This window comes from Phaethon aethereus, assembly GCF_964289735.1.
Source record: "Phaethon aethereus genome assembly, chromosome: 4".
Classification (NCBI taxonomy): domain Eukaryota; kingdom Metazoa; phylum Chordata; class Aves; order Phaethontiformes; family Phaethontidae; genus Phaethon; species Phaethon aethereus.
Genome location: NC_138578.1, coordinates 47,880,997 through 47,906,979, shown reverse-complemented (window position 1 = coordinate 47,906,979; position 25,983 = coordinate 47,880,997). Strand labels below are relative to the sequence as shown.

At 37.6% G+C, this 25,983-nt stretch overlaps 1 protein-coding gene across 7 annotated transcripts in view; it reads right to left on the bottom strand.

Moving 5' to 3' along the window:
* The window catches only part of TENM3 (teneurin transmembrane protein 3), a gene marked incomplete at both ends in the record, with an annotated part of 320,770 nt that extends 296,666 nt beyond the window's left edge, over positions 1-24,104 (bottom strand). For 5 of the 7 annotated variants that reach the window (XM_081999411.1, XM_081999412.1, XM_081999413.1 and 2 more), the window contains 2 exons: positions 7,359-7,637; positions 23,873-24,104. In XM_081999411.1, the coding sequence (XP_081855537.1) occupies positions 7,359-7,637; positions 23,873-24,104 (511 nt within the window). The remainder of the gene's footprint in view (positions 1-7,358; positions 7,638-23,872) is intronic. The other 2 variants (XM_081999416.1, XM_081999417.1) reach the window with 1 other exon arrangement.
* Between the last annotated feature and the right edge of the window lie 1,879 nt (positions 24,105-25,983).

The window sequence follows — 25,983 nt, the reverse complement described above, 5'->3', positions numbered from 1 at the left end:
ACATATTAAGAACGAATAGGATGGAATGTGCCCTCAGGAAGTTTGTGGATGACACCAAGCTGGAGAGAGTGATCAACACACTGCAGGGCAGGACTGCCTTTCAGAAGCATCTCAACAGGCTGTAAGAATTGGCTGAAAAAACCTCATGAATTCCAAAAGCAGAATAACCTCATCTGACAGTACTAGCTGGGAGCCCACTGGAAAGCAGCTTTGTAGTAAAGGACCTGGGGAGTCAACATGGACCACAAGTTCAGCAGTGTGCCCTCTCAACAATGAGGTCTAACCACATACTGGGTTGCATTCAGAAGAATGGAGCCTGCATACCCTGGGAAGTGATTAGTCCCTTTTATTTAGCATTTGAAGACTGCATCTAGAGTACAACATACAGTTTGGGGCTTGCCAGTACTCATACAACATTGATAAACTGGAATGAATTCAGTGTAGGCTGACCACAATGATCGGGGTGCTGAAGCATACAACTCAAGGAGAAGCTCGCAAGCCTGGAAAAGGCTAAAGGTGGAAATCTAACTTTGGTCTTCCACTATCCAAAGCAGTGGTCACTACTGCAGCAAGCGAAACTCTGATTAGATATAAAGAGGAAAAAAAGATTCACAATGAAGTTGGTTAAGCACCAGAACAGTTGCCCAGAGGTAATGTGGAATGTCTCTTCTTGTAAATTTTCAAAACTCAGCTGAACAAGTCCTTGAACAACCTCCACTAAACTGTTAGTCTAGCTCTAAGAAGATGCTTGAGCCACATGACCTCAGAAGGTCCCTTCTAAGCTGAATTATTCTACGATTTACCAAAGGACTCTGATTGAGCCGCTTGTCTTTCTCACATTTGGGAAATTTGATTATTCTCACTTAAATGTAGGTGTTTGCACTTGTATTTATTGAACTGTGTTTTTTCATGTGGAATTATTTATCCGGCTTTCATCCTGTCCTACAAAGCATATGTTATTTCTTCCAGGTTACATCATTCTATATGCATTATCTGAGTCAGTAAGAAAATCTTGACACACTATGTGGAGTTCTATTTGATTCAACATGCCAGTTTATGAAATACTGATAATAATTCTTTACAGATTTTTCCAGTATTTCCAACATTTCTCTTGCAAGAACGAACCCAGACCCTGTATCTCTAGAAGTATGTCAGGAGTGAGGCAGTGTCAGAAGCCTCACTAATATTAAAATATTAGTACTATTACTGTTAGCATCTGCTCCTTTTCCCTTATCCAGGAGTGGCTTAAACTATCAGAGAAGGAAGTCAGCATAGCTTGACAAGACTTATTTAGTACAAATGCATGCTTATTGTTACAAAGCATAAACTTTTAAACCATCTTCTTCTAGGATGTTTCCTGTCTAACTGACTAGGCAGATTCCTCCTCCTCTTTGCCCCTTCCAAAGTTGTCCTGTTTGTTTGGTTTTGCCTTCCAGAACCATATCCATCCTCAATGATTTCTCACACAGGAGTCATAAAAAACCCAGAGGCTGCAGACACTCTATACATGCAGGACAAATTTTATTTACCTAAGTAACCTCTAATCCTTTATTTAATAGTATGTGATCCATTACTCAGGTAGCAAACGCTAAAACAAAAATAACTGGAAGAAAACATACCAGCAATACATTACCAGTCTTCCTTCACTGTTAGGAAATAAATCAACTCCCTCTTTTCCCTTTTCTTAGCATTTATGTTTCTGTACAACCCCTCACTTTTTTGCTGATTATATCTCAGTTTTGTTTGTATGCCTGTACGTCCCCAAGTGCATCTTTGTAAGCTCCTCAGAAATTTGACCTTCCTTCCATTTTCTGCATGGTTCTTTCTCTTGAAATTCAGACCTTGGGAGAATCTTGAGCTATGACAGTTGGTCTTTAAGCACCTCTTTCACCACACCTTAACAATAGAAGGATTTATAACCTTAACAGCCAACAGTGAAATCTCTTGAAATTCTCTTAGATTTGTTTTTCTCTGCAGACCCCAATTCTAGTTTTATTGCTGTCAGCTGTTGTTAAGCCTATAGTTCCTGTACATCACAAGATTTGGTTGAGTGCTTCCAAAGACCCTCAGCCTCTGGCCTGATGTTCTTTACCAGTCTCCATGAAAGCATCATTAAGATGGCCCTTTGGAATTTCACGCCTTTCCCTCAACAGCAAGTTCAGTGACACTCAAACCTCTGAAATCCAGGAGATCCCAAAAAGTTACTGGAAAAAGGTCAGCCCAGCTGTTCCCTCTTTGGCCACCACTAGCCAAAGGAATCATCAACATGATTTTCAATCGCATTAACAGTGAACGCTAGGAAGATTTACTGAAATACATCCACAGAACTACAATCATAACATAACAATCTGAAAATTGGCATAACTACAAAAAACTTGTGATAATATTGCAGCAAACGAGGGTTTACTACATTTGTGTATGGCTTTCTGTTCCATGTGTCTGTAACCAACAAAAAATTTGTATGCCTTTTTAGATACTAAATATTATTTCCAAAACTGACTTCTGTCAACAATAAAACAGACTGATATCCCGGTCGTGGAATTTCTTAGCAGCAAAGCAGGATTTAAGAGATATTGGCATGCTTAATGAAGGGTAGATAATTGCTAGATGGAATACTGTGGGAAAGAATGAAAAAGCTGTAAATGGTGGTATGGCAGTAAGATGAATATTAATTCATCAGCTATGAGGCTGGTTTTGATCAGCAGGCTCAGCATTTGGCTAGCAGGTACCAAGCAGCTCCTATTCAGTAGAGTTCATCTAAGTCAAGTTTTGCCTTAGCAAAAAGAAGGATGTTAAACAGGTGAAAATGTGTAACTACTTCCTGAATGATGTGCATTATTTAAGAATGCAGAGTTCAAGTGTATGTTACAGATGTACTGGGTTAGAGAGAACAGATTTAAAATGTCTTGACAAGTATCTTACCAATGTATTTCTTGGTTTTCAGAGATCTGAATGCCAGTAAATTCACCATTCTGGAAGGACAAGAGAGTATTAGGTTCACAAGAATGCTATCTTCAGAAACTGGCTAAGTTGGAGAGGAAGCAAGCAGGTGCTCCCGTGGCTGATAAACTGATATTTTCTCTTTACATAAATCCTCAGCAATGAACATTCTACCAGCAGTATCTACTTTTCTGTATCTTTGAAAAATGGGTCCAAGTTTCAAATCATTTATCTAACCAACTCAGAACAACTGCCTGAGGCCATGATCGCATAACTCCTCTCTCCCTTTCTTCTTTTTATTTTGCTACATCTTGATCTCCTCTGGTCTAGCAAACCCCTATCAGTGCAAAACTTTCACTAAGTAAGAAAAGAAACTCCCACACTCTAGTGCCATCAGAACTAATATCTGTACACCCAGCTAGTCTTTGTGGCTGTGGGAAGAGTCAACTATATGGCACACATCTATCCAGAGTGCCCAACTCTTTTTCAGAAGCACTGTCAATACTGCTTCCAAGGGGACAGAAGATGACATGGACTTGCTTAAGACTTTAATGAGTGACTTTCCAGTCACAATCATTGCCACATTTCAGGCAAGCACAAAAAATGCATACAAAATTGGTCCTGTAACTTTACAATAAATAACTCACTCCACAAGGAGCTGGACTTTAGGAATAATTTGCTCAATTAACTTTCATGTTTTGCTTATTAGCTTTCTCACGTCTCATGAAACCAGGGATTGCAGTTTAACGGATTTAAAAATAATTTAAATAAATAAGTGGATTCTAAGATACCTTAAAAATATATTGACCCTTTAAGCAAAAGCGTCATTTGAAGCCTAAGTACAACTTCTAGCTCATACTCTGCTGGAATATTTATTAAGTACGAAAGACAAGCTTTAGTAATCTTAGAACAGCTTAACAACATAAAGTTACTGGCAAGCATTAAAAGATGGGCTGCTTGTATTTCAGAGCCACAGCTCCTAGAAGAATTACTAATATAAATATCTTGATGTGGCATTTATGAAATAACTTGCAATGGGAATGGAGAAGAAAGCTTGAAGAAGCACATGCATGCTCCATGTGCTCCAGCTGACACATCATACTGTACATGACACTGGTAGGTTGCCCAGATTAACAGATGCTGGTCCTTCTTCAGGGAAGCTGATGTGACGAATCTCTCAGAATATGATGCCCAGAGTCATATATGGAACTTGAATGAGCTCGAAGAAAAATATTTCTCTTCCGAATGATTTACTGAGCAGTAACCTAATACTTTGATGTGAGAATACATCTATAAACCCTGTGTTTGGAACAGTTCTGATGTTTTCTTAAGAAAAAATAAATCTGCTGTCATTCATGGTATGTTATTAGTTATGTTATTTAAAATTTTGCAACTTAATCATGTGCAATATCATTCGTTTAAAGAAACTTCAAATCCTGCCAATATTCTTCACAAATTCAGGTTGCTTGTATAGGATCTTTGAAACATAATGTTGAGACCTCAACAAATAGAAGTTAGTATTTTCAACAAAATGTTTCCACTTATTCATTGTAATTATGCAACCAAACCCAGAGTTTTGCCTTCTGAGGCATATGCAATCCACAGCTATTTCTGAAGAGCAAATACACACAATGGTTACAAGGAAAGAAAGCAAATCACGTTTTGATGCCAAGCTTCTCTTCTTGCCTAGCTCACAAGAAGAAAACTCCAAGTACATTAAACGAATGGTTAATCCTGAGTTCATAAACTTGTAGGATAAGCCACAGTTCTCGTCATCATGAACAGTCCCATTAACTCCAATAAGAACTGCTTATGGTTATGGACTACTTAAACAGTGAATAGTTTTACTGGCTGAACAGTGGGATCGTTCAAGAACTGGGGCCTTTAGGTGAGGAAAGTACAATCTGGTGTTGTGTTTTGCTCTTCATAACCTATTCCTCCTTATCTACCTTAGAGGTACACATGCTGCATAGAAACACATTTACCTGTAAAAGTCGTCCATCAAAATTCAGTCAGGAAGTTTTCACACACAGCAAAGGGGGACGCAGTACAGAGGACTCACAGTAACTCTAACATTGGTTTCAAAGCCTTATCAGATTTGTCAGATTTTAACAGTATACTAGCACAGCTATTGACTTCAGGCCATAAATTAACGAAACTCTCACCTTCAGTTTGGTCTTTTGATTAGCGCACCTGTGCCTGCCAGGATGATATGGCTTCCCTGGCTTTAAATTATATTTTCTATTCTACTGTGAGCATTTAACATACTGAGTTCTAACTACATGTACAAAACCATATCTCAGCCAAATCTTCCATGTTCAGTGGAAACAAAAATCCAGAGATAAATACCAAAGAAGATTAAGCTTTTCACTTCTGTAACATAGCCACTGAAATGGTGACCCACGACATAGTCCGAGTTACATATGTTTCACAGGCCTAGGGGACTCTCAAGCCAATTTCATTAGGCTCACAGCAGTCCCAGTACCTTCTTAAGTTGGACTGCTGGCCTCCCTATCAATAAATAAATCAACTATAATTCTTTTTAGTAACTAAACTCTTCTTTGAAGTTGTATCAAACATCAGACATTCCTTGCATAATTTTAACTGGAGCAGAATAGTGTCTTTTCTAACATATTCAGAGTCTTCTCACACAGGAAAAAAATAAAATAAAGTTCTAATTTTAAGCTCCTGGAAGAAGTTTTGGCATATTGTAATCAGGCATTTTGCCTTTTTAAAAATTATAAACATAAAGCTTATAAAAAAGATACCAAACCTATTCTGCTTCTGAAGCATTCGCCTTTTTGGTAATGTAAAGACATGACTTTCTAAGGAAACTGTGTGTGTACGCATGTGTGTATATATAAATATGTATTTTCAAGAGATTAACCTAAGGTTTTACAAAAGACTCAATAGAATCTGTTTCAGCATAGACCTTTCAAAAGGAAAATTACAGGACTGGTTAACAATTTATTCTAGATTGCTTTGCAGCTGAAATATCGAGTCATCCAACAGAAACTCCGTTGCCAAAAAGAGGTAGGGAAGTACTCCTGTCCTCCTCTTTCAAAACTTGCCTCTGACTCAAAACAAGTTTTCCAAGCATGAGAGAAGACACCTGCGAACACAGAGGGCTGCCTCCTCGGGTACCACGCAGCATTAAGTCCAACACAAAAAGGAGGATCCCATCTGAGACAGCTATCTTACACAGGCATCTTCAGTCAGAACCAGGCACCAGAGAAAAGGCAACAAATATGAATAAATATCAAAATATAGCTGTGGTTTTGCCTTCTCAAACTGAAGTTAAAATAAATAGGTAGGACTAAACTTTATTGCTTGTAGTTTAAAATAAAAGTGCCTTTTTTTAAAAAAAAAAAAAAAGAAAGGATTACCATACATTCACAGCTACATTGCTGTTTCCCACAATGTGTTACAGCTATTACCAGAGGACAGAAATAAAATTGCTCTGACTTTTGTACAGCTGAGCAGACAGGTTTAATAAATTAATAAAACGATGTGTAGACATGCAGGCAATAGCCATCACTAATTTTAATTTTTACTCATTTTTCCTTATTCCTCTTTTGAATTTGTCATATAGAAAGTTACGACGTTAATAGAACAATCATTTTAATTCTAGTAAAGCTGAAAATCTTCTGCAAATAGAAAGAAGTTAAAGACAAAATGTTTTCTAAGATTTGTACATTTAGCATTTAACACCACATTAGATTCTGTTCATAATCTTAACTGGAGGTAAAAAAATTTTGAGAAGTTTTAAAAATGAATCAGTCAATTGTATTAACCTCTTTTCATTTAAACACTAAGCTTTAATGTACAATGGCCATACTCCACATCCTACAAAGCTGCCATTTAGATTTTTTTTTTCCCCCCCAGGTTTTAATTGCACAGTAATCCAGTCCCCCAGGCACATCAAAGGCCACATGTCCCCTTCACCACAATTCCAATTGCTCTCATCAACCAGGAAGTTTAAAGCACAAATTTGTTTTCCAATCACATGAGCCCTGTTAATTAAGCTATTCTTTGCATTCACTCATCCATTCTAAGATTCTGCAACTTCTCCAAGATGTCTTGAAGAGTTTACAATGAAACCTTTGATTGCAAGCTGGCCTTGGGCATCAGCTTTATCACCACTTACTTAGCTGTTCCTCAAAGGGTAACAGGTGACATGGCCTGAGGTAAAAGAGAGATAATCTTTTTTGTGATTAAACTCTTTCAAAATTAGAGCTAAAACATCACACCCAAAGCTTGCATTAGTTAGGACTGATAATGAATATCGACTTTTCTGTGAGGAGGAAAAAAAAAAAGGTATTCAAGGCCATTCCTTTAATGATTTAAAATTATTGAGTGTCAACCAAAACAGCAAATAAAACATTGATGTATATATGTGCATATGCGTAAGAACTTACCATTTTCACTGTCGGACTTGTTTTCATGTTCGGTATCAGTCAGAGTGAGGGCTGAGTTGGAACGGCTCGACAGACAGGAACTGCGCCCTGATTTGACCCCCCTGCCCCAAAGTCTCATGGCATGCTCTGGAGACATCACTCCTTCATTTTCAGTATCAGCATCTGACCCTGCACTGATAGAGTAACCTCTGTGGGGGAGCCCCATTTCCGCACAAAATGCCAGTCCTCGACGAGTTGCTGGTTCACAAACTCCTAACTGCCTTAGGGTAAAATTCTGTCCTGATTAGGGGAAAAAAAGATAACAAAAGGTGAGAATTTTTTTTTTTTAAAGAACCTGAAAGTAAAAATTCTTCATGTCTATAATTGTCTCAGGTATCACACAAGGTGTTTTGTCAAAACTCCACATGTATTACAATCAAGTGGATTCTATTGTCTCCAGCTCTCTGCAGTGCCCCTTTTCATTCTTACTACACCTGAGCACTGTTTTATCAACTGTTTCAACACATCGAAAGTGCTCTTGGGTAGGTGAGAAATATAACAGAACCTGCAAACTAAGAGAAGCCAATTCAGCACATGAACGGATTAAAAATAAATTACAAACTTTTTTTTTTTTTATTCTTTTTCAAAGCTTGAAAGCAGTAACAACGTATTTGTTAGGATTATCTTTTTTTTTTTTTTTTGGTCCTGGTTAGAGGCCAAAGCAACAGACTATTTTCCTCGTACAGATGTCACCTATGTGGCAATGGAAAAATTAAATGAGAACCAAACTCATTTGGTCTTTATTGGATCTCTCTGACCTACTTTAATACACAAATATAAACAAACAGGAACGTGGCCACCCGTTACCTGCAAGGACTAGACTAAAGTTGTTATTTTTCATGTCTCTATTTTGAGAAGCATTTTAGGCTTTTACTGCTGAAGCAGAGTCTGTGCATTTTAAACAGACTTTTAGCCTCTGTTTTGGGGCAGAGCAAGAGACATAAGTGAATCCCAAATGACTGTATTAATAAATTAGATGTAATAAACTTGTGACACTTCAATAACTTAAAGTATCTAAATTATGCGACACTCAAAAATGACTGCCTTTTTAATGGCTGTGTGTTCATCCTATTTTTATGTCCATACATTTAAGATATTTTGTGATGTATAGACACTTGGCAAGCTCATTTGCATGCCTATCCCCATAATGCTTTCCCACCCTAGCCCACAGTTATTTCATAGCTCTGGGAACAAATTAGAACACACATTCAATTTTTGAACCTGGCAGGCACCCCAATTTCTCCAAATTTAACAAAAATACATTAGCAAGATAATTAAAGATAATAGAACAAGAACACAATCCTATCAATCAGAAAGTAATAGAATTGCAGAAGCGTGAATACAGAAGTGTAAATAATTCCTGAAATATTAAGTGTTAATGCCCTGGCCATTGACTTGTTTTAAGTGAGCCAGTTATTTTTTTTTATTGCTGTGGTCATATGAAGCTGTCGCTATAAGTTTTTTCGTAGTCAGAACCATGAATGAATTCTAACAATGACTTTCATAAATAATGAAAATCAGTTACTACAATTAGGTACAAATCAAACTTTATTTATTATGCAACTGTGAATAAGTACTTGAACAGTATACAAGCAGGGGAGGTAAATATAAAAGGAGTAAGCATAGCTCTGGCTATGTCTGAACAGTGTGAAGACTGTAAGAACAGGGGATTACCATGCACACTAATAGTATCTTGTCATTTTTTAAAGCTGTCGTGCCACGTGAATTTTCAGGTTTTGTGAGATTTGAAACTAATCAGAGAAGCAAACAGGCCAAGTGCTAAAAAGAGTCAGAGCTGAAAGTAGTGAAGTGTCTGAAATGCTTATTATTTTTCATTTTCATAAATATTTGCTAAGGTTTACAGTCTAGAACATGGGTTTTATGCGTTTGGTACATTATTAGTTAAATCTACATTTTCAGACAGTTGCCTCAATCAGAACCAAATATAGGAGAAGCCCACGTGCATGTGTGTATGTATACAGGCGGACCTACGCACACATGAAGCAGGTAAGGTGCATACACAGTTGTACATGCAGCATCTTATTGGTCCTAAGAACAGGGTTTGGGGAAGCAAAATGGAAAGAGGTGTTTTTGACCAAAGACAAGGTTACTCGAGTAAGTAACAAAACTGCTGTTGACTTCAACACTACCAGGTGTTATGCCTATGGTCACCGTGACCTCACAGTGCTGAGATCTGGAGACAAGGAAGGACATGGACAGACAGAGATGCTGCTTCTTGAGCCACAAACCAGCTGCAGCAGGCAAGCATCCCGACCTGCAGCTCCTCAGTCAGCCTGCATCACACAGCCCCATGCTCCCCCCACTGCAAGAAGGGCCTCTTTGCACTCCAATCACCCAGGGAGATATCTGTGCAGTAACTTCAATTTGAAGAGACTACTCCCTCCCCCTGCCCCCCTTTTTTTCTGCTTAAGCAACTACTGTTTTTAAGAGAAACTACTTGAGGCATTATGTAACAACATCCTCCATGAGCACTTTCAAGGAGATTTGGTCTCAGGCACCACATACCACCTACCATCTATTAATGGTTTTTATTTTTTACTTGAAGTTTACAACAGCTTACCTCCATGTAAAATATTTTCTTCTTTTTTTCCTCCTCTTACAAATGGTAAGAAAACAAAAACGGCATGCCACAGGACCAAAACAGAAAAGGGGGGCAGGTTTGTATATTGCTCATTCAATATATTAGAGCTTTTCTCTACACTGAGAAGTTTTACAGCATAGCCCAGAAACGTTGTAGCAGCTTTAGAAACACCAGGCTAAATCATCTTCTGAATTAAAGCTTTCCTAAGAGCTTTACTAAGAGGATTGTACTCCATGTAATTTGCCTACACAAATTAAAAAAACCACAAAACCCAGACCAAAGAGTTGACATGGAAAAATATGTATTTCCATAAGAATTGGTATCCCAAAGGAAATCAGACATACTTGATGCAAAAATTTTACATCATCTTAAAATTCCTGAACAATGAAAACAGGAAGTCTTCCAGGATCCAGGGGAAGTTGAACATGGCTGCAACACAGACCTAGTGGGCAGCAGAATAGTTGGGGCTTTTACCTGATAATGAACAATACTACAAAATAAAAATAAAAATTGAGAAGGAGGTTGTAGAAGCCCAGTGGAAAAAAGATTATGAAGAGAGGATGTTCTCAATCTTGTGTTCTTAAGAGTTTCTAATTAACCTTTCCAGAATTACTTCAATGTGAGGGATTTAATAATCTGTTTCTTACACTATACACACATTTGCAATTTCTCCCACCGACATTAAGTGCCTCAACAGTTCATAAAGACTTAAAAACAACTTGGCGATTGTAATGAACTAATTCCTGAGAAGAAAATGTAGATACAGAACAAACAGATAAGCATAATGCTTTGTGGTTTTTTTTCCTTTCCTTTAAAAAAGTATGAAGTGTAAAACAAAAAAAAAAGTTAGACACGTTTCAGGAAGACTTGTTCTGGAGACACCTTTGGAGGTTTTGGACTATTTGGGATGAATGTATCATGAAGTTATGTTTTAAAAACTGACAATAATGCTGCTTACTAACATTCTACCATTAGATACAGCATTTCTCTTGGCTAGGAATATCAATTTGTGAGGTAGTGTAAGGAATGCTGACACCCTCCATTTGTGCAGATAAGAACAAAATTAATGTAATAACTCTATAAAAACTTGCAGGAGCTTGTGCAGCAATCACTGTTAAAAACACAGCATTTCCCAACAGTAACTATACACATCGACCTGTTATGTTGCAACCCCTTTCTGTGTAAACAATGATCCACATACGATCGGTGTACCTCCTTAACTACATCAAACACATACAAAGAAGTATACCAACATAATTCTTATATATAATAATTATTTTTTTAAATATAGTGTGTATGCAGATATAGTTCCCTGCCGGAATCACATAGGTTATATTGTCTAGAAATGTAATTTTTATTTTGTTTTTTAGTTTAATCAAAGACTGCATATAAGCAAGTTTGATGTATGCAGAAATTATGTATTATTTTAAGAAGTCAGAAGTTAACAGCTGGAATTAAATGGAAACCTGCTGCACTTGTGGCACATGTTGCCCTGGCCTAAATTGGGGAAGTTACTCAAAGACATCCATAATAACTTAAGCTTCAAGTTGGCAACATTATCTGTGGAAATGGGTTTTTAAAGAGGACTACTAAACAAAAGGTCCCATGGTTCTTTAGCTGTCAGTCCTTGCTCTAAGCTGGATCTATACTAAAAATCTACACAGAGATATTGTGTTAAAAACCATGAAAAAAGGAAAAAAACACACCAAACAGAACGAATGAACAAAATATATCCAACAGAGAATTTGTCAGCATCTCCAGACATCAGCACTATCCTTAGTAATTCATTAAGCACTGGTAAGTCGACAAGTCAGGTTTTAGCAACAATAGACTACTTTGGAAAAGAGTGAAAGGAAAAAAAAAAAATCTGAAAAGCCTCCAAAGCATCTGCCTAGTTAGCATAAAAATACACCCACAGCCCTACCTTTTAAACCAGAGGAATTATAGTTTTGAGAGTCTTTGCTGACTTCGGTTTTGTCATAACAGGACAGACATAGCACCAAAAAGGCAGAGGTCCCAAACCCATCCAAGTCCATACTCAAAATTCTGTTTTGTTTGGCTCTTGCTTATCTTTCTGATGAAACTTCATGCCATGTCTGCTGTCTCTGCATCCTTCATTACTTGTCAGTCCCCTTAGTCTAGTCTTCCTTTGTATCTTGCCTTCTTCTGTCTGCCTATAACACCTCTGTGCCATTCAACAATCAAGCCCATTTTCCCTGTAATCTCTCTGTGATAATACATGTCAGAAATACTTATACTAAACTTGGAAAAATTGTGAAACAACTAAAGCTATATAGATGCAAAACTATGATCATGGTCCTTAAGTGAACCAATTTTCTCCCTTACATTTCCTTGATTCCCTACTTAATTCTGATTATTTAGTTGGGTTTTTTAATTAAAATAAGTCTCACTTATTTAGGAAGCAAATGAGGAAAAATATTTTTCTCAGGTTTTTATTTTCTGTCTGCAGACAAACATGTCCTCATAATACAATGCTTATCATATAAGCTTATTGTATAAGCAGCACTGCTGTCAGGGTGTTACTGCAAGGACCATGCTGTTTTTTGCTATTTTGATATCAGAAAAGTACTTATTTCTGTTTGCATCCATGTTTAGACACTATACAGTGGGCATGTTTTTCCTCTTTGAAGCTCCTTACCTGGAGCTTGTTCTCAATACCTCTGGAACACTTTCTGCAGGGAGGAAGCCAGCACACAGCTGCACCACATCTTTGAAATGCTTCATCATTTCTGTACAATCAGGGGCTCAAGACTACTGACCTGATTCAACAGTACCTTGCCTTCCTAACTCATACACATGACAACTATGAAGGAATAGCTCTGTTAACTGCAAATTGACTGGCCTGTTCACTTTACTAATTCCTGAAAAATAGAGAGTTCTATTATGTGCTAGTCAAAGAAGGGAGCTGCTTTCTATATAACCACAGGCAGCAAAACTGTCCCTTCTATTCTCAGGGCACTAGCTAGTCACTACAGGACCACTGAGAACATGGGCTAGATGTCATCCTCTTAGATGATCAAAGCAGAGCTGGACTGGTTTAGCAAGAATTCCACACAATCCTATGGGATCTTAAACATCATCTACTTTCAAGTGTCAATTCTAGCTGGCTTCTTAAGGAAAAATATGTAACTTCTTTGTAAATAAACTATTTTTTTTTTTTCCATTTACTGGGGCAAATACCGTGTGTCACAATTAGAAAGGTGCTCCCTTTGTAAGGTCTTGAGAGGAAGGACACAGAATTGGAAGTAATGTACAGTAGGACAAAAAACTTGCTGGAAATGAAAGGTCAAAGATTTTTAAAAAGAAAATAGCAAAACAGAGTCCCTAAGTGCTCTATAAAACTGTGATAAGAAATGTACAAATGCTGTCTCCAGAAGTCAGAATGTTAGGTGGGTAAATTCTATTATACAAAAGACAGAATGGGTAATAGATGTGATACCATCCATTCTGTTACACAAACTTCACAATGTATTTACTAAACAGGAGTTTTCAAAGCTATACTTGCAGAGTTCTGTTTGCTGGGATGTAAGAAATCACAGTGAAGACTGACAAGTGGTGAGCTTTGCCTATGTTAACATTTTTTCTTTCTGATTTGGCATAGTATTTTGTTGTTATTACTTCAGTCTGATTTTCTCTTTTGTTTTTGTGAAAATTATCTGTGAAATTTAAACCATCCTAATCCACTGTATCACATTTTCCTCCTGTTTTTAATTCCTATGTTTTTCTCTTCACTCATCACAAGCTCCTTCCTTGTCACCTCTTAATCTCTCTTTCTTGACCTTTCCGCTCTATTCACTTTTCCATCTTAACCTCCTTTTCTTGTCATTATCTGATTTTGAGTGGAGCTCTGAGATTGTAGGAAAGACAGTTGCTTCTCCAGTGTACCCAGTAAACTACATAATAACAAACAGCATTCAATTATATTAAATCTTAGCACATAAATTTCAAGTGCTCGTTCTGAGCAAACATTAACTACACAGTTCGCCCATTCCTTGTGGGCTTTCAAAAGCATATGGGGAGCCAAGTCCTGGTCTCAGTGACTTCTGAAAGAGTTAGTGCCAGATACTATGAGTTCTCTGAACTGCACTTACTATGCCACTCTTGGTAGAAGAGCTTTACATAGGACTCAAAACCCAAGTCAATTCTACAAAATAACCCCCCTCCCCTTACTGTTTTATGGGATATACAGTATTTCAAACCTGATATTTAAATCAGCTATGTAATTTTACTAGCATTAAACTAAAGAATCACAAGGAGACATTGATTGAAAAACTAGCCTGGGAAAGTTTTTATTTTAAGAAATGGAGCAGAATCAATGCGAATGAAACACAGTCTCTTCCTGCCACGGGTTTTCCAAATTACGGTTCAAACATGCAGACTCTTCTGTGCAGTATGGGAGACTCCTAATTTTATTCCCTGTTAGGCTTGAGGGTGGCAGCGGATCCTCAGTACTAATCCACAGACTAGAACATAAGAAGCACTTCTTAATGCAGTATAAAGATAAAGGACTGTTCATCAAGCCCTTCTGAAGTTACCGCAGAGTAAGATTAAAGTCAGCTGAAGATAATTTCACAACTGTACAATTCAAAGCTTCAAGCTATAGCATCAGCAATCATGTTCCAGCAAATGAATTAATAATTTAAACATTGTGGTTCCAAATTCGGCAATTTTATATAAAAATCTGGTTTTATGACTGATTACATAATATACAAACTAAATTAAGAGAAACTAACACAGCTGTCTGGATCATGGGCTGCAAAAAAGAAAAAAAAAGATTCTGTGGATTTAAAAGAGAAATAAGACTTTGCTACCAAATATGTAGCAAGGAACACAAAGTCTTGATCATGATCAGAATGACAGCATGGACATTTTAGGTCTCTGTCTTAATCTTCGGATCCTAGGACCAAATCATCAACATCTCAGCATCCATTTATTACAAAATACAAATAAAGCCTAAATTTGATAGATGTGAAGAAAATATGACCCAAGGGGAGGCAATGTAGAGATGATGGATATCCAGTCTGCAGAGAGCCTACAACCACAGACCTGACAGATATGAACTGCCCCATTACGGTCAGTGTGATGCTAATGACATGACATACGGCTTGAAATGGAGAAAGGTGAGGAGGAAGGAGGCCAGCATGAAGAGAAGCACACAAAATAGAGCTGAGGCTCACTGTTATTCCTCCATAAGGGGAGGAGAGAAAACTGTACTATTATTTCTGCCCTTCCACGAGGGAAAGGTATGTCTGCCACCAGAAGTGAGCGGATAGACCCACAGAAGGATATGTCTCACAGTATGGTAGGAAACTTGATTAGTTCAACAGGCTCTGAACTTGTAGAAAGAAAAAACCCTACATACCTATTCGGAGAACCCCATACATTTCTATTTGTAGGATTTCATAAATGAGTATCCCACATACATGGGAATCAGCTCTACAATGCATGGACAGAACAAGGCACTCAGACCATCGCTGTAGGCAAGTGCAAGAAACCAATGAGAATAGAGATCCAAGGATTTCTGCAGAAATGAAAACCTCTTTTACTCTCTCTCACTCACACTTTCCATCACTCCCCCAAAAAATGTTTCCATTCTGTAAAGGCTCATGATAAATGTAGTGTAGAATTGTCTTAATTTAGATTTTCTAGCAAAATCACAGAATTACAGAATCATTAAGGTTAGAAAAGACCTTTAAGATGATGAAGTCCAACCATCAATGTAACACCACCATGCCCACTAAACCATGTCCTGAAATGCCACGTCTACATGTTTTTTGAACACTTCTAGTGATGGTGACTCCACCACCTCTCTGGGCAGCCTGTGACTGACAGTGACTCCCCCCCGCCACACACACACACTTTGCCTTGTACCTGGGACACTTTAAGTTGCCTGACAAGCCTTGGCCTCTGAACAAAGGGTTTGGTGGTTGAGAGCCCCTCAACCATACCAAGCACTGTTGTATAAGCAAGGAGGAGAATGGCACTGAGCATATCAGGAACCGATCGCCTAAACAAGGTACAGAACAAGAACAGAACTAATAATTATCTCCAGACAGCCCTAGCAGCCTTACTGCTAAAACTTGAGAAACCACCTGCCTGGACTATGGAAACTCACTGATGCCTAAAGTCAATCATCTCCCAGTCCTATGAACAGTGGTCCCAAGTGAGACCCTTTGAGCTCTCCTGGACCACAGTGGCCTGCAACCAGCACCTCCTTCCGAGTGGGACACCTCTCAGAGCCCATGAACCCTCAAGTTCACGATCAACTCAGAGGCTTGACTGTGCACCCGTTAAGCAATGCAAAGCATTTGATGTGAGTATTTGACCGAATTTGAGGGGGATATTTAATAGGTACCTTTGTACACATCTATCTCTTTTTCTTCATATCTCTTTATGTGTCGCTATCTCTATGCCTGTATGTGTGTGTGATTAAGGAATTTTAGTAAGTTTAAGTTGATTATGCTACTAAGTTTTATATTACTTGATACTGTGATTTATCTCAACATCATTAGTGAATTTGATCACTGTCATTTTGTATTAGATTGCTGCTGTCCTAAAAGTTATACGAAGCACAACATATATCACTACACCAAAACCCTTGATACTCTATCCCTTTAGTCATAAACCATTGACCAAGTCTGGGACTAGGAGTGGATTCAGCTGCACCTAGACTCGTCTCTGAGAAGGAGTTTAGAAACCAAAGAGGTCCACTCTGAACCTCGCGACTCAACAGGAGGGTATCCTTCATTTTCTTTCCCTTGTCCCAATCTTTAGATATAAACGGTTGACCAAGTCTGGCACTAGGGCTGGATTTTGGTCCGCTCTGAACTTCATGACTCAATGGGAGGGTCTCCCCAACTTTCTCTCCTCAACATACATACACATTAACTCAATTTGATACATAAGTAAATCATTCCAATTTAATTGTAATTTAGTTTCTCTCTGTATATCTTTTCCATGTTGAATAAGTAATAGAGTGAACCTTGCCATCGAATTCTGTTAAGTCACACTTTTTACAAATCTCTATTAAAATCATTCGCTTTCTGATCTTTGGCGGTGCTTAAGCAACCTCAATTATCCATTCACGACACTCCACCACCTCCCTGGGCAGCCTGTTCCAACGTTTGACCATTCAGTAAAGAAATTTTTCCTAATATCCAATCTAAACTTCCCCAGTGCAACTTGAGGCCGTTTCCTCTCATTCTATCACTAGTTACTTGGGAGAAGAGACCAACACCCACCTCACCACTACCCCCTTTCAGGTAGTTGTAGAGAGTGATGAGGTCTCCCCTCGTCCATTATGCTGAAGACAAGACAGGATTTATGACTCAGACATATTTATGGCACTGCAAAGCAAAAAAGTAGAAACACAAAACTTGAAGTAAACACATTCCCATGACTCTGCCATTTCCTCTTTTGGCTTTAATAAGCTCAATAATGCCTAATACTGGCTCTCAAGCCACTAAGTTGTGACATTTTGCAAACTAATTTCAGAAAGTATCAAGGAACTTTCTGAGGAATTATTCTTATTTTACATCTCTGCTTTGCTTTCCACATTTATTTGCCAGTGATGGAGTAAGCAATCACTCACACCTTTGCCTACAGCCCTGACTCTCAGCCCTAAGCACTAAATCAGTGGATGGGACTCTTCAGCCTCCTTCATTCCTTCCCTCACCCCATCTCTTACCACACCCTTTTCTAGCTTTATTCTCTCTACAGACGTTAACATGCTGAAGTCATCTTTCATAGTCATGCATGTGATCCATTTATCTCCCCAGTCCTCACTTCAGTTTTTATTATGAACAGGAGCAGCACATACATCTCAGTATATGAGCTATGAAAAGATGTAAGAGCAATTACACACCCTCTACTTCTCTTCCTTTCCAAGAGGCTGAAAGTCCTTGTGAAGGCCCCTTGCTCACCTTATAAATCCTTAATCGTTATGATCAAGAACTTAATTCTCTTATTTTGCAACTGGAATAGTCAAAGACAAGGTTTTTACTCCGTGGACCAAGGCTCTGTGGAAATGCTTGATCAAGCAGTCTGCTGCCAATAACCAAGGTTCATTTTTCCCTGGAGAATCACAATTGCCCTTTGTCTCCAGGTCTGTAGCTCATCTACGTACCATGACCCACAAGGGGCCAATTTCAACTAGATGAATACCTTAGAGCAAGTGTTTGTATCACTGAACATGAGCTAAATATACTCCTAATCAAATAAAAGTGAAATGTTTTTCTTAGTACCACTCTGTAGCTAATAGCATAACTTTAAAAGTCAACAGATCCTTATCACCTGCAACCTGAAAACCAATTAACTTCTTATTGTTGCTTTAAGAAGTAACTAGTATAGCAATGAAAGATGATAATATTACTTAGCACTTAGAGCGCTTTTCATCTTCAAAGCATTTTGCAAACATAAACTAATTAATCTTCCCAACACGCCTGTGAGGTGGGTAAGTGTTATTATTCCTGTACTATAGAGGGAAAAAAGCCACCTCTGGCAAAAGGTTATGCGCTTAGCTCAAGGCCACAAAATTATCCAGAACATCCTGGCACCATATGCTGCTTATAGAAGTTACCCACTCAAATCGGGCAGATACTGCAGGTGGCCATGTTTTCACATAAACAAAAAAGTATCTGTCATGATGACTATCAAGACACATCTTGCACTGCAGCCAGGAACATAAAACACTAATTCTAGTATCTGCCTCAGATTTTGAAAGACAGCGCTTGCCATGCCACTGAATGGTGATTAATTTGCTCATCAGGAGATCACAAAGTCACATATATCATTTCATACCTTCTTGTAAGCAATCTGCAAAGCAGGCTGATTCAGTTCCATTGAGAATCACTTGCCTACTCAATAGTCAAAATCAGCTCATCAATAAGGCATACACAGGGGAAGGTCAAAAATAGTCTTACATATCTATCCTTCCACTGCTTCAGATAGGTAAGTTTCAAGTACTCAAGCTTTAGGTTTAAAAGCATGACCATTTAAATCCTTTAATCCAACAGCTGACATTTACGGTGACTAAAAGATTAATCATTTTGCTATCCAAATAACTAATTTTGAGCAGCTAGTATATAAAAACAATAGACTTTGGAGTCATATTACATTAGGATAGAAGTTGCAATTAATGTTTCAGGTTTCTGAAGTCTTAAAAATGTATTCCTGACAGTGTTCGATAACTTGAATAATAAAATAAAATTGTCGAAGCATATATATCAGTGTTTCAGGTCCCTCTTTCGCTGAACAGCGAGATTCTTCTAGCACCTAAATCTAATTGTCATGGGAGTGGCAGCGGAACAATAGCTATGATACAGCTGCAGAGTGTAACGTACTGTACACAGCTTAGCTTTTCAACAACCTAGTATCAGTGACCCAGGATATTGCGAAGGACAGAAATTCTTTTTCTTTGCTTGTTTGGTAAGTTCAGCTCCTCTTTTTGTAGCTCCAAGGCGTTATTAGTGCATTTAATCTACTGTAGGCATTTAAGTATTCCAGAAGAGTAAAGGTGCAAAACCTTTACAATGCATACAAGAACTGTCTCCTGCAAAACTGAAAGGGGAAGCATGAAAATACATTGATGTTGAGGCTTGGCTGACAATGAATTGTTCTGATTTTTAAACACTGTAAACTCATTCTCACTGCCAGCTAAGAATGACCAAATAACTTTACCTGCAGGCTAACCCACAGCTGACTCAAGCTTTCAAAACGCAAAAGTTTAACAAAACCTGCACTACCTCATTGGGTCTTGTATTAGCAAAAAGTGTCCCGCAGCTCAGCTTTTCAATTCACACAGTTCACAAACAGTGCTGTGATTATTTTGTATGAAAATACGAATATGTGCAAACCTGACGTGCTTCTTGCCACACATGCTCAGGAGGGTCAGCCTCCCATTCCTGTGCGCAAACTCATTGATACGATATGTGGATCACTCTCCAGGATCCCTATACTGATCCCTATACTGTCCTGCTGTTGTGTCCAACAACAAAATTCTTTGAAATGGAACAATGATTCCTTAAGAGATATAGCATATTCCTCTCTTCCCTTTAACAGGTATCTGATGGTAAATAAAACAGTTTTTGCATACCTGTATTTTTTTTACTAGATTAATTTTTTACTAACTTATTCTATGATTCCATGATTAATGCACCTGTATAAAAAGTTTTTCAGTTCTTCTGAGCCCAGGTTTGATTCATGGCCTCCTTCAAATTATTTTCATATTGTTATATTATTACTTCCTATTATTTTTTCCAAATGTAATTTTAAAAATACTACTTACTTTCTGTATTTGTACAATCCTTCCCTCCCACTCCATAGTCATGTCACACTTTCAGATATTTTTGCATAGAAGTCTCCTATGTACATTGTATCACTTCACACAGCAGTTTAATTTTGTAAACACAGGAATTCCTCTCTGTACAACAGAGAAATTCAACTTTATAAAGCCTTCTTTAATCCTGAATTCAGCAAGATATTTGGGCATATTCCAAAATACAAGTGTTTACGTTGCTGAATTCACTTAGAGAAGTTGTACATTTAAATCAGGCTGTTCATTATAGCTGGATATTTCGAACCATATGAAAATAGGTATCATCTTCCTCTCTAACACATAAAGAGCAGTCATATCATGACACCTTGGAAAGGAAATAGTCTTTCATGGTGCTTCATCTGTTGTCAAGAATGAGATTAGGTATCTTCTCAAACATGCAATATAAAATTGAGTATCTAGCTTAAAAATACTTTTAAAGCTAAAAAGCTAATGGTCTTAATTTACATGGGTAGGTGCTGAGTTTAATTATTCACAGGCTTACCAATTGTTTTGAATCTTATGTGTGGATTAACAACAAAGCGAAAATAAATAACTAATAATTATAAGTTCTAAAAATAGTAGGCTAAAAAATCCTTGTGTAAAGAGTTTAAAAAGAAAACCAGTCTTCCAAAAGATGAAGGGGCTTGAGAAGAAGGGAAGGAGACCACAGCAGGTCTTTCCTCTCGTTGATGTTAACTGAAAGCATGTTGCCTCGATGAAGTTACAATTTCATAAATAAGCATACCTGCTCTTCCAGTCTTGTCAACTGGGTTTCAAAATTAATACGATAATCCCAGTTATATATACCAATTCCATATTAAAACATTTTACTATATGTTTTAAATGCTGCTTTTAGAATTACAATGACAAACATATGCATTCTTAGGCTCTTATTTCTATTTATGCAATTAATCTCAAGCAACAGAAATTCAACAGACAAGGAAAAAGATTCTGTGACTGGAACTGACAACTGGTGAACTTCCTCTCCACAAGTAAAGATCTCCTGGGATAAAGCTACTACTGAACTGGGCACACCTATTTCCTACAGCAGCATCTCTTTCTGAATTGCTACCATGGCATTTTGAGAAGCAGGAAGCACAAAGATGTGTATTGAGACAACTCAGGAAGAAGAGGTGGGAAAGTTCTGATCCATTAGCAGAAAGCTTGTAAGGCTTTACCCCAAAATATCAGCCGTAAAAACACACTGACGTTTTTAAATTGTGCCACATTTGAGAGACTTGAGAAACTTATGTAACTGCTCCCGTAGCTTTCCAGCAGACACTGGAAATATGATATTGTTATTTAACACAGTCTGGGAAAAAAAAAAAAGAAACACTGGTCATGATGAATTTAAAAAATTAATTTCCAATTAAAGGTTTTTAATAAAACTTGACTTCTTTGCTTATAGATTTATTTTCTGTTGTTTTAGCAGGCTAGAATGTAATTAGACTGTCAACAAAGCCACATATCTACACTCTGTTTCTAGACAGAGAGGAAAAAAAATAAATACTGGGAAGCCTGTTTTATATATTATTTAAAAAAACTTTGGAATGACCTTGAACAGCTTTTCCACAAAACGCTTCCAATGCCAGCAGCAGTAAATTCTCTCAAAGATGAATCAAAGGAACACACTGTCTAAGCCAGCAAAACAAGCCCTTTATGACCTGACCCTATCAAACCTGCAGGTAGTTCCCAAAGGTGCTAAACCAGCACACATTAGAGGAAGCCAATAAGCCGTACAAAAAGAATTGAAAGGACAATGAGGAAAATCAAACAGGCACAGATGACAGTGCTGAGACCACTGAGAGGTGAAGATGACACTACACATCCCAGACTGCCATTTTAGGCCTATAGATACATAATTTATTGCATATTGGGCAATAAGTATTAGTTAAATATTATGTGCTTTGCTGAAGAAAATGAAGAGGAAAAAACCCCCAAGTCCCAGTCCACCATCATGTCTGACATGCCAGACTACATAACTTTTTCCATTTTGTTACTGCTATTTAAAAAGAATAGTACTCTATTCAGGCAACAGTTTATTAAGTCATTAAATAAATGGTGCCTATTTTGATATAATTTTGTCACTAGTATTAAGAAAGTATCTATAGTACAGGTCTTAGAAAACTTCCTCTTGATTTTACCTCATTAAAGTAATGAGATCAAGGCGACTAATGACTTTAAAACTAGAAAGTAGTGATGACCTGAAGTTTCAACACATCACAGAAACTAAAATTACACAGCAAAAAGCAGACAGACTACAGTAGCAGCAAGCCTCAGTCACATGAGCCTAAGAGAAATATTTTTGTTTCCCTCACAAACATTTGTAGGCAGAAAAGTCAACACCATCTGGCCCAGCTCGAATTCTAATGTAAAGTTATTCTACTTGAACAAAGAAAAAACACCAACGGGGAAACGATTTTTAAAGACTTCTAAAATTAAAACTGAGGGCTTCCTCACAAGGAAGAAGCTTTCTTTTTCTACCCTTAAATCTGTTCTTGTTTCCTCTTAAAAGAGGAGATAGCTTTATAAAGAAGACTGACGCATAGGTTCACACAGCTCTTGGTTTTGCTTCATCCTTTTAGAAAGCTGGGCTACAGTACTGCACACATTTAATACCCTCCCCCCCCCCGCCGCCCTTAGATTAAGTAGTTTAGTTGTGGAAACGCCAAAATGCCAATTCCAGAGACTACAGTTTTGTATCCAAAAGTGATGCGTAAGTGCTTAACCCTAACTGGAGCCAAATGCAATTGCCCAGAATCACTGAGGTCCAATGGGACCTCTTGATCTCATTTAGTCCAAACCCTCTGCTCAAGTATGGTCAGCTACAGCAAGCTGCCCAGGACCATATCCAGTCTGGTTTTGAACATCTCCATGGATATTTAGAACTCTCATGTCTCTCCAGTCCTGAGTCAGAAATTCAACAGTGAGCTCTAGCAACCTGTTAACATCTGGTGAGATAGCATAGATACCCACTAAAAAAATCCCCCAACAAACCCAAATGCATTAATTATCAACTAATTTACCCACTGTACAGTGCTCTGTTACTGCCCTTGTGAGCTAAAAGATAAAGGCCCTGAGCTAATACATTATTTGTATGCTCATCCACACATACGTTTCCCCAAACATGTTCATTGAGCTTGGCCTTCTTGGAACAGTTGTGTTTGTTCATTTTTACTCACTTTGAAGCTATTTACATTTTCGGTATATTGGACTGGCAAACTTTTGGCCAATCTGAATTGAATTTATGCTGGGGGTCTAGTTTGTAAACTGTAAGGCCTGAATACTTCACACTTGAGTCTGCAATGCTGTCACTGACCCACTGTCCAACATGGGCCATTTACTTAACTTCCCTGTGCATCATAATATCTCCCATCTTTGTGAAACATGTAGGGAGGTACAAGTGAAGTGTCCTATGTGTGTAGAGTATTACTAAAACTGATGAAACTGGTATAACAACATACTCTTCCTGCAGCAAGAATGCCTTGTTACTTGGTACTAATGAATTATATACTCTCAATTAAACATCTTGCCTACCTTGTCTGGTATACTCATCTGCTTCTCTGTGGACCAAGTCTTTTACCCGGTTTCCATACAGCAACCTAGAGGAATCATGATCAAAAGCTTTCAAAGTTTCACTGGAGCTGTAAGACTTCTGTGTAGGCACTCTGCACTCCTCATTTTCTGCAGAAGAATTTGTATAGCGCCGTTCCTTGTCCCGTCTGCTCTTTGTCAGGGAGCAATAAGGCCTACGTTCCTTCACATCCATACTTCATTCCTTCTCTGTGCACATCAGTCCAGCTTATTTGGAAGTCTTCTCTACATTCAGCTTACATTCACCTATAACAAAATTAGAAAGACAACCGCTGATGTGTTACAATGTTCTTTAATTGCTGTGATTGCTTCCTAACTGTCTCGAAGAGAAAGATCTGATCAATGATGGGTGAGACGCAGTACTGCAATGTTTGCAAGACTTCCCAGAGTTTAATGCACGAGCTGCCCTGAACAAAGAAATTAGCAAAGAAATTCTTGTGAACAACAACACAATACTTCTCATTTTTATACCACAGATTAGAAGACCAAAAGCAGACTGAGAACAGGGCATAAAAACCATAGCTTTTCAGCTTTAAGAACATGTTACTTGCCTAAAGTCTATCTGTAGGTTAAGTTGTTTTTTTCTGAGAAGGATGTATGCTTTAATGCAAAGTCTGACTTCCCTCTGCTTGTCAGAAACTTTTGGGTTTAATGTCTGGTTTTTTTATGTACCGACTTCTACAACTTTTTATTGTCATTTCTATTCTAAGAAAATTGTTCTCATCAACATAATTTCACAGCAAGCTACAAAAACATTATAGGCGATATGCAGGAAGATTTCTCCAAGGCAGTATATTCTACCTAACTTGTGCTAGAAAGCAAGTAACTATTTTATTTGTAAATCAGTCAGGAATAGTTTTTCCTTCCCTCAAGTTTTTAAGATTGTTACTGTAATATTTGTTATTTCTATTACTATTTATTTTTCTTTACTGTTTCATTCCACTTAGTTTTCAAAACAAGGCTTCTCAGTTTCATCTTTTGGGTCCTTCACACAGTCAAAATACCTACATTTCTGACAGAGTAAGAAATAGTTTGGAAATTTTGCTTTTGGTTTTTAAAGAAAAGTACTAAAATTAAATAAAGAATGTAATTTGTATCTTTATAAACAGCTGACAAAACATCTAAATGAAGAACAGTTTGGATTATTTTAATACTTTGCAACTGTACCTGTTAACCAAGGCCTTGGTATTTCTGTATCAAACACCTTATATATTAGGGTTCTCTCCTTTGCCTCAAGGATAACTTTGTCCTGGGTGCTCCCCTCAATTTAAAGTACTTGAATTCCACCACCGATTATCTTACGAAGTACTATCAGTCAAGACCTTCATGATGTAGAAATAAAATGACAGTCTACAGCGCGTATCACAAAGCAACAACCAACTCCACTTGCACTCTGTTCAGCAAAAGCAAGGTTTGCTCTTCATCTGTTTCGTTTTAAACACTTAATATCAAACTAATTAGTTGTCACTCTTGAAAAGATTTTCTGAGAGTATTTAATTTACTACAGAACCATAATTCAAGTTTGGGAATGGCAGCTGGTCTTTTATCATTCTGTTTTGAAATTCTCCAAAAAGCTCTACATTTCTTGACTTGTGTGAATCTCATTTTAGACTAAAAGACAAAGCTACAAAGAATCCCATTTAAGCAAACTGTCTCCTATATTTATTACATTTTCAAATGTGAAGTGGTTAAAAAGAAATAGAAATAGTTGTACATGATCAGAAAAAACCAAGTTTCTAACAGAATAGTTCATTAAATTTATGACTATTTAGATGTCTGCATGCCCATGTAGCACATCTTTTTAATTTACATGAAACCCTCAAATTTTAAAATATCCGATTGACTAATGAATGCAAGTTCTTTCCATGTAAAACCAGTTTTCTAGACATGTGATAAACTTTGTCTTTTATTAACACTAAACTGAATCACGATTTCAAAAATCATTAACAGATAACACAGGTATTCTTTTGCAGTGTAAAGACTCCATGTGTAAGCATATCTCCCCTTTCATCTAAGCATTCCAAGACTTTAAAAGGGCCACTAATTCCTAATGT